Source organism: Pan paniscus, chromosome 16 (assembly GCF_029289425.2).
Source record: "Pan paniscus chromosome 16, NHGRI_mPanPan1-v2.0_pri, whole genome shotgun sequence".
Lineage (NCBI taxonomy): Eukaryota > Metazoa > Chordata > Mammalia > Primates > Hominidae > Pan > Pan paniscus.
The window spans coordinates 67552824-67562710 of NC_073265.2; the positions used below are offsets into that span (position 1 = coordinate 67552824).

The following is a 9887-nucleotide window of genomic DNA, read 5'->3' on the forward strand; positions in this document are numbered from 1 at the left end:
CCTGGCTAAGCCTTAGGAAGGGAGGACAAGTGGATAAACCATCACTGCCCTCCAGGAGTTCAGTTTATAGCAGAGCGAAGACTTGAACAAGAGCAGGACCGGACAAGAATCCTGTCAATTCAGAGAAAAATAATCACAGTTTATTAGGAAACTGAATTTCACAAAAGAGAGAGCATAAAGATGGGCTTTCGTGAATGGGCAAGATTTGATTAACCCGATGAGGAAAGGGGCATTCAAGGAAGAAGCCATGGCATGGGCAAAAACTTAGAGATAATAAAATGCATGGCACGTTCTCAAATCCTGAATTGTACAGTTTGGCTGAGGTGTGCAGATGGTAAAATAGTGGGGAAAAGCTGGAAGGAAAATGTACAGAGAAGAGCTACAAGGGTAATAGTGAAGTGTTTGTACTCCCTTAGTGGAAACACCGAGGGGACTTTAGGTCGTGACGTTTAGGTTATTTGGGAGCAAAGGGCGAAGACTTCCTCCCCTTGGCCCTCACAGCCTGCCCGAAGAGTGCAAAGCCTCACGCTTTTGCAAAACAGGCCGCACCCAGCCCAGATTCTGGAGCTGATTCAGTCCACGCCTCTCGACCCACAGTTTGTCCTGAGCCCTGACAAAGGTCTGGCCCCCTCCTGCACTCGGAACGCGGAGGACCCGCAGCTCGTGGATTCGCGCCGCGGTGCCCAAGCTGGTGTTGATGGGGGTTGCGGTTTCCTGCCACTCACTCCCCATGGGTCCTGTGGGGGGCGTGGGGATGCGGGGAGAGGGTTTCAGAATAGGATCCCGGACTGGGAGGGAAGGGACACCATCTGGGCACACCCAGTAGGTACGACCGGAGGTGAAAAAAGAGTGGGTCCCATCCCCTGATGGCCCCGCTCGCTATCCACTTTAAGTTTATGTTATGGATATTTTCAAACATATTCAAAAGTAGAGAGAAGAGTAGAATCATAACCCAAGTCCACACCGCCCAGCTTCAACAGTTATCCCCTCCAAGCCCATCTTGTTTCAGCTAACCCTCTCCCACCACCCATTTTAAAGCGGGATGTGGGTGTCCTGAGGGAGGTGGAGGCCCCCCAGTTGGAAAGCGGGTGCCCGCACCTCTGGAGGCTGAGGCACAACTGGGCTGGGAGTTGAGCGCATACCGGGTAGGGGCTGCGGGGGAGCGGGGGCAGGGCCGGCGGGGCGGGGCCAGAAGCCCGGCGGGGTCGGGGGCGCTCTCCTAGTGACTCAAGGCGCGCAGCGCTGGGCGCAAAGCGCCAGTCTCCGCCTTGCGAGCTCAGAGTGTGCCCGCTGCGCCGCCGCTGTCCGTACCTGCCGCCGCCGCCACCGCCACCATGCCCAACTTCGCCGGCACCTGGAAGATGCGCAGCAGCGAGAATTTCGACGAGCTGCTCAAGGCACTGGGTAAGCTGGTGCAGAGGGCGCGCCCCGACGGGGAGATGCGGCCCGGAGGTGCCCTGGTCCCGGAAGTGCCCCGGTCCTGGAGGGGGTGGAAGTTGGGGAGCCCAGGCAGGAGGGAGTCCCCGGGGCAATAGATCGCCTTGTCTCCCAGGCGCACCGGGTCTCGGAGAAGCTGGTAGAGATCCCGGAACCCACGCGTTCAGCGAACGTTTGCTGAATGTTTGGCGCCCTCCTCGATGGTGCGGACTTTATCTCGTGCTAGATCATAGCGAGGAGAGATTACTGGAGAGCAAGGAGGATCAGGGACTTACATTTGGAGACTCAAATTTGGGACCAGGCTCTGCCACGAATTCACTGTGCAACTCGAGGAAAGTCACTTACCCTCTCTGTGCCTCAGTCTCTCATCTCGAAAACAAGGGCGAGGGCAGGGAAACGAGTGGATCAATTTTAAGGCCCCTTTCTAAAGTTAGGGTATGAGCAGTGCCCGACCGGTCCCGAGACTGGCGGCGAGGCCCCGTGACCCAAGCCTGTGGTGCACCCTGCGCAGGTGTGAACGCCATGCTGAGGAAAGTGGCCGTAGCGGCTGCGTCCAAGCCGCACGTGGAGATCCGCCAGGACGGGGATCAGTTCTACATCAAGACATCCACCACGGTGCGCACCACTGAGATCAACTTCAAGGTCGGAGAAGGCTTTGAGGAGGAGACCGTGGACGGACGCAAGTGCAGGGTGAGGCCCCAGAGCCACTACAGCGTCCCCGGGTCCCCGCTCGGTGCCCATGGCCCACTGCTGCTGGAGGAACCTATGTCTCCCTTTGCAGCCTGTGGCGCGCCTTCCTTGCAGGGTGTGTACACTGGCTGTTCGCAGAGGGGGTTTATGCATCCTAGTTGCCCCTGGCTCAAGACAAAGTATTACCTTCATTCCATCTCAACCCCATCCCTACGCTGCCTCCCGGGGTGCTAACAGCCGCGCTTAAAGAGCGGGCTCTGGGTTGCGCCGCGTTCCCAGCAGTGGCTTTTGCAGCGGTTTGCGGCGCCAAGCGCAGGCGGCGCAGGAGGAGGAGGAGGTTGCAGGAGCCGCCAGGTTCTCTGTCGCAGGTGAAGCCGCAGCTCTTGCATTCCTTTCCCGCCGTATCCCCCGCGCCCGCCCGGGTCCCTGGGCCGCCTGGGTACGCTCTGGATACAGTTTTAGCAGTCCCGATGGCCCCGTCACCTCTCCCTTCCCGCCTTCAGCCTGGTTCCTTAAAGGAACGGCGGAGTCTTTCCAAAAGCAAGGCAGGTTCTGGCTGGGAAAATGGACTAGTTGCCCTCTCTTAGTCCTCAAGGGCAAGAGTTTTTTTTTTTTATTTCTCCATGCATCGGCCCAGGGATGAACCGGTGGATTGAAGCAAGGGGTTGTACATTCGTTTTTTGCATGGGCAAAAATTGCATTTGGTTAACCAGATGGAAAAATAATCACCGGTGCTACCACTTATTTAAAAAGTGACAGAATGTCTCCCTCCCCTTCTCCAATTTTTTTTTTTTTTTTTTTAAAGAAAAAAGTCGTAACATTCCAGAGAGTGGGAAATTGTTTCTTTCACCTTTCCTGAGCAGTGCCTGGTCTGATCTCGGAATGGGACTCTCTGAGCACTGGGCTTGGAAGGACAAAGAAACAAAGCCCCCCAGAAGCAGGCTGATCTAGGAGGCAATCTTTGGCTCCAGAATTGTCATAGCCTGGAAATGATCTCCACGCTTGGAGGGGGTGGGATCTGAAGCCTAAACTGCACTGCAGAAACAAAGAGCAGGACAGCATAGAGTGAAGGGCTGGGAGTCTAAGAGAGGAGGCTTGGCAATAGGCAGGGCTCAGTCTGGGGACATCCAATGTTGGCTACTGCCAGGAAGGGTAATTCTGATTTAAAAAAAAAAAAATTAAAGGTTCACACAACAGCCGGGAGAGTGGGGCTTTATGCACCCCCCCATCCCCCCACACCTTGCCTAATGAATGTGTCCCATGTGTTAGTTAAAAACTGATTATGTGCACATTCAGCTCTGGCCCACCCCCCAGCCCAGCTGTACCACACTTAGCTTTGTGCAGACACTGGGGAAAACTTCAGGAAATCCCTCCTTTTGCCTCCCACCTCCAAAAGCATGAAGAGCCTTCAGATTGATTTGCTTTTTAAATTTTTTCTAAAGGGATGTAACCGGGAAAGTGGCAGCATTTTAACCCTCAGAGCCAAAGACACCGAGGTTTATCAGTGCAGGGGTGCACTAAATCTGATGAGGAGTGAACAGAAAGGACGTTCCTATCCCAAAATCCATGCAGGGAATCGTGCTCCTGATAGGCTGATGACAGATGTGTTTACAAACTTGGTGTCTTAACTGTTGTAAAATCTTGTGGTTCTGATGTGAAGGTTCTTGCTTTTAAAATCCAAATTATGTTCACCTGAGGTCAGGAGTTCGAGACCAGCCTGGTGAAACCCCATCTGTACTAAATATACCAAAAAAATTAGCTGGGCGTGGTGGCAGGCACCTGTAATCCCAGCTACTCAGGAGGCTGAGACAGGAGAATTGCTTGAACCTGGGAGGTGGAGGTTGTAAGGAGCCAAGATTGTGCCACTGCGCTCCAGCCTGGGCAACAGAGCGAGACTCCATCTCAAAAAAAAATGAATAAAAATAAATAAAATCCAAATTGTTTGAAGGGTTAGCTAATTTTTATATAAATGAATCATTTGATGCTCTAAATTTTACTCCTAGAGATGTAAAGCATGCCTAAGGCCTTGCTGCTTCAGTAAGAGATTGTTTGTGTGTGTTTGTGAGTGTGTGTGTGTGTTATACAAGGTGTATTTATACCCCATAAAATCTGTGACCAGCACTCTGAATTTGGACTTTATAAGGCTCAGCGGAGAAGAATCTGTGGCCTGCTGACAGGGACCATGTGTTGATTCTCTGCAGAGCAATTATTTTTCAATGCTCATTGTTGTCCCTGCTCCCGCTGCTGAGGCTCTAATTAATGTCACTAATGGTTTTCCCGCCTGCAGAGTTTAGCCACTTGGGAGAATGAGAACAAGATCCACTGCACGCAAACTCTTCTTGAAGGGGACGGCCCCAAAACCTACTGGACCCGTGAGCTGGCCAACGATGAACTTATCCTGGTAGGGAACCCTTGACCCTGAAATAATCCTGAAGTTCCCCCAGAGGGGGCCCCAGATGGGCCCCACAAATATGTCCTCCTCACTCGGCCGTTCAGAGAAAGACACCATTTGCCCTGGATTAAAATTAGAGCAGAAAACCCGAGATGACAGTTCAGGTCAGAGGAAATCATTGTTAAATGGTTGGCAGGAAAGAGGAGTGGCTCAGAGGATGGAATAGGGGCTGGAGACAGGCTGGAGTGCCTGCCACTATCCACACTAATACATCCCAGTGGCAGTGACATGCTTTAAGCCAAGCTCCCCTCTCATCAGGCTTGGAATGCTTAGGCTCTATGAGGTCCCCACGCTCACATGGCAGAAGGGATTTTTTTTCATTCTCATTCCCCCTTTTGCTGGCTGGAAAAGGTTTCAGTAATTTTTATCACATCAGCACTCAGAACCTTAGAGAACACTTTTAGCTGTGATTTGCAAACTCCAATGGCCTTTGGGAGCCGGGCAATGAATGCTAATTTGGGAAGTGTCTGAGTATAACACAGTGTGGAGAGATGAGCCCCTGTAGAACTAAAAAAGATAGGCTTTTCCTTAAAAGTATTCAGATCCCAGCATTCTGGGGAGCCAAAGCGGGTGGATCACCTGAAGTTGCAAGTTTGAGACCAGCCTGATCAATATGGAGAAACCCCGTCTCTACTAAAAATACAAAATTAGCCGGGCGTGGTGGCATATGCCTGTAATCCCAGCTACTCGGGAAGCTGAGGCAGGAGATTCACTTGAACCCAGGAGGCGGAGGTTGCAGTGAGCTGAGATGGCACCACTGCACTCCAGCCTGGGCGACAGAGACTCTGTCTCTAAAAAAAAAAAGTATTCAGACGAAAACATTTTAAACACCTGCTCCTAGCCAAACAAAACTTACCTAGTGAGGCCAAATTAGAAACCTCTATAATTTAAGCACACACTTCCTCCCCTTTTTTTAGGTAGAGAACAAAGGAAGGCTGAGGGCAGAACAATCCCCCTCGCTCTCCCTTTGTGTTACAAAACTGGGCTGGGATTGGTGGCTCACACCTGTAATCCCGGCACTTTGGGAGGCTGAGCCCAGGAGTTTGAGAACAGCCTGGGCAACATAGTGAGACCCCTATCTCTACAAAAAAAAAAAAAAAAAATTAGCTGAGTGTGGTGGCACATGCTTGTAGTCTCAGCTACTCGGAGGCTGAAGTGGGAGGATCACTTGAGCCCAGGAGTTTGAGGCTGCAGTGAACTGTGATCATGCCACTGCACTCTAGCCTGGGCAACAGAGCTGAGACCCTGTCTCAAAATTAAAAACAAAAACAAAAACAAAAAAACTAATTAAGGGTTTTGCAACCACCCTTTTCTTCCAGACCAGAAAAGGGAAAGCTGTTTTGGGTAACCAGGAAATTATATCCTTTGTTCTCCATTAGGTATTTTGTTAATCTCTGCTCCATCTTAGTGAATGTCACCTTGAAATGTTGTGAATAGGAGACTGCCTGCTGAAGGGTGCTGGGAAAGGACTTGCAGTGTGACCTGAGCATAGGCCTTCCCTTCCCAAGCTCTTCCCCTTGCTATACAATGAGGGGTTAAGCTGAAGTCTGATCCCTGAGGTCCCTCTCAGCCTTGAAATTACATGTTTATTCTGCAAGAAGACCCTAAATTGAGCTATTACTTGAACTGAGACTGCTTGATCTTTCTCTCTCTCCTCTTGTCCTTCCCTGGTATGATTTAACATGCTTTCTCCTTTCACAGAGAAAGGACTGGCTTAATTTGCAACCTGGTTAATATTGTTTCCAGGGAAAGGATACTTGCTGGGCTTGGGGGAGCAATTTGAGGCTGAGACATGGAAATTTAGGAGAAAAGGCGTATATGGTTTACTGGTACCAGAGACAGCAGAGGGAGATGATTTTAGAGTTTTAGAATGTAGCTGAGGGTTCAGTAGGATCGGTTTGCTCTGAGAAAGAGTGATTTTATTAACCTCTGTAGTATACGAGCAGCTGGAGTCACAGGCCAAATTCTGCTAGATGGACCCCATCACTTTCAAATCCTCCCTCCTCCCAACTTCAGTTCTATCCCTGCATTCTTCCCTGGCACAGCAAACATATATACAAGCCTCAAAGGGAAAGGGAGTATTAACTCTTGGCATTTTGGATCTGAAATGTGGGCTTTTGTTTCAAGGGTTATTATCATTAATAAATCTAAAACGCAGAGAGATGCAGTCTCTATATAACAAGAGGCAATTATTCTAGTTAAGTTGAAATAAGCTCTCCCAGCGCCAACAGTAAATTGCCCCCAGGCTATAAGTTGCCTTCCTTTGAAAACTGAGTATACTCCCACAAACCACTCTGGAATATTCTACAGAGAGTTTCTGTCGGGAACCTCTAAGCATAGTTTGCAGGCCGAGAAGGGTGCTTCAAATGTGGTTGGAAATGCGGCGATTTCTTCTCATGTCATGAAGCTATTTGTTAGCTGGGGAGAGCTGTCAGCTAGTGAGAATAGTTTCTCCAGGGTACAGCGTTCAATACCCAAATGCTGGCAGCCATTTGACAGTCCGTGGCTGTAGAACTCAAAGAATTATGGAAAATTAACATGGTTCTGAGGCGTCCAGACATCTGCGAGGTAGACTTATGGTGGGAAAGTCAAGCCCCACACCCCTAGCATGCAGAATCACCTGCATTTCTTCCCAATAGAGAAGAGGCTAGGACAAAGGTGTCCAGGAGTGGGTATAACTGCCAGTCTGGTCAGGAGATCCCTAGCATGAAAAGCTAGTGGCTGGGTGCAGTGGCTCATGCTTGTAATCCCAACACTTTGGGAGGCTGAGGCAGGTGGATCACTTGAAGTCAGGAGTTTGAGACCAGCCTGGCCAACAAGGTAAAACCCCATCTCTACTAAAAATACCCAAAAATTAGCTGGGCATGGTGGTGTATGCCTGTAATCCCAGCTACTTGGGAGGCTGAGGCAGGAGAATCACTTGAACCTGGGAGGCAGAGGTTGCAGTGAGCTGACATCACACCATTGCACTCCAGCCTGGGCGACAGAGTAAGGCCGTCTCAAAAAGAAAAGAAGCTAGTGATGGGCATCTGCTTCCTCAGTCACTAAGGACTTGAAGTATTTCCCTGAAGCACACGTGTCAGGATAATGTTTTAGCATATGTTCTCTGAGAGCATCTCGTGACCAACTAAGATGGCAGGGTAAGAATATAAAGATCCTAGGATAGCTAAATGCCTCGTTTAGTGGTTTTAACATCTCTGTAATTTCAGGCCACTTTAAGAATCTGAAAGATAAGGACCTTCTGGCACATAAATGTACATTTGCAAACAAACATACTCACATCAGGTTTACAGACTGGGGAATTTCTGTTTCTTGGTTTTTGTTTTTGTTTTTGTTTTTGTTTTTAACATACATATTGCTTTCCCTGTTCTAACTGCCTGTGAGAGGTCCAGGAGAGCAGGCCTGTGAGTAATTGCTAGTTTTGGGGGAAAGTTGAGACAGTTTACTTGTGGGCAATATCATTTCAGGGGCCAGCAGAAAAATGTCCTCCTCCATCTGTGCAATGATTCGTGTCCTCCCTACAGCAAACAAACTAAGAGCCATAGAATTTTAGCTGGAAGAGCCTTTGCGATGATCATCTTGTCAACTCCACCCCTCTCCTCAACACCAGCCCCTGCCTGCCCCTTTCCCAAACAGGCCACGAGAGGAAAACATTTGCCCCCAAGCTTAGCCAGCTGTGAGCTGCAGGGCTAGGTTTGGATGCCAATGCTGTGCTTTTGCAGCTGAGACCAATTTTCTAGCTTGCAGGTGACTTGAGTATTACATATACAGCATCTCAGCCTGTCTCCCAGGTTAGATGACTGCTTCCTGGAAAGCAGTTCTATTCCTTCTCCAAAGCAAGGAACAGAACTGGCTGGTGAGTGCTGGGCCTCATGACCCCAGCTGCCTGAGCTTCTTTCTATCTTGAAGTCATTTGAAAAGAGACAGAGCCACTTCAGAAATGTCCATTGTGACATTCTTTCCCTTTCAGTTTAATTTTAAAACCAAAACTCCTGGCATTTCTTATGTCAGCATTTTACAGGTTCCAGAAGCAAAGGAAAATGGTATATAACATAATTCTATACTCTGGTTACCTCTTTGCCAATAGCGCTTAAGGGGGAAAAAATATCCCTTAATGCTTAGCCTGAGCACACACACAGGAAATTGAATGTCTGTTACAAAGAGTTTTTAACAGGGCAATAAGTGGCCTTATTAGTGATATGCTTTAAACATTTTTGCACAGGCATCTGCACTGATTGGTTTTCCTTTTCTTCTTCTCTGCAGACGTTTGGCGCCGATGACGTGGTCTGCACCAGAATTTATGTCCGAGAGTGAAGGCAGCTGGCTTGCTCCTACTTTCAGGAAGGGATGCAGGCTCCCCTGAGGAATATGTCATAGTTCTGAGCTGCCGGTGGACCGCCCTTTTCCCCTACCAATATTAGGTGATCCCGTTTTCCGCATGACAATGTTGTAGTGTCCCCCACCCCCACCCCCCAGGCCTTGGTGCCTCTTGTATCCCTAGTGCTCCATAGTTTGGCATTTGCACGGTTTCGAAGTCATTAAACTGGTTAGACGTGTCTCAACCTTTTCCCTTTTTTGGTTTGCCTCTTCAGTTTCAACATGGGAGTTATTGTGTACCTACTGTCCTTAGCACTGTGTTGGTCAGTGCGGTACTCTCAGCTTTGGCCTGCTGGCCTCGGTGTGGGGCTTTGAGCATACGTCAGCAGTTGCAAGCTGGACTCCCGCAGACTGGCTGGATCCAGACTGCAGATCCAGGTGTGATTGCACCTCCCAGTGTGGCTGTTCAATTGAATTACTTGGTATCAGTAGTTCCCAGCAGGAAAGGGCACATTTAAAAGGGGTTAACAGGGAAGAGCTCATAATGAAGGGACTGTTTATACTGGCAGGATGAATAGAGCCAGCAAAGGATGGGAAGGCACCCAAAGACAAGCAGTGGAGGGATTCACCCCCAGGCCTGAAGATAGAAGGGGAAGAGGGGTCACCAGACCATGAGAGCTATAACCTAGGAGAGGAGCCACTGCCAAAACCATGGCCCCAGTGTTTATGGGGTCAGGAGAGACTTGGCTTGGAACAAGGGGGATAAATATCCTAATCTCCCACCTTTCAGTCACTACCTATTTTGTCCATTGGCCAGATCCAATAGGAATGGAGAGGGCAGGGAAGAGGGTGCTGTTCACAAGGGTCACCCTCCCAGGATGTGGCCAGGGGGAGAATGGATCTGAACATGCACATAGACAACAACCCACACAGTTGCTGACTTTTAAATTTGAAAATCGGTAGATTTCACATAATCTGAATCTCTATTTCC

At 49.4% G+C, this 9887-nt stretch overlaps 1 protein-coding gene across 1 annotated transcript; it reads left to right on the forward strand.

Annotated features, from left to right (window-relative positions):
- The first annotated feature begins 1236 nt into the window (after positions 1-1236).
- Positions 1237-9141, forward strand: CRABP1 (cellular retinoic acid binding protein 1). The gene is made up of 4 exons (XM_003813811.5): positions 1237-1404; positions 1949-2127; positions 4415-4528; positions 8843-9141. The coding sequence occupies exons 1-4, from the start codon at positions 1335-1337 to the stop codon at positions 8891-8893; spliced, it is 414 nt and encodes a 137-aa protein (XP_003813859.1). The 5' UTR covers positions 1237-1334; the 3' UTR covers positions 8894-9141.
- The last annotated feature ends 746 nt before the right edge of the window (positions 9142-9887 follow it).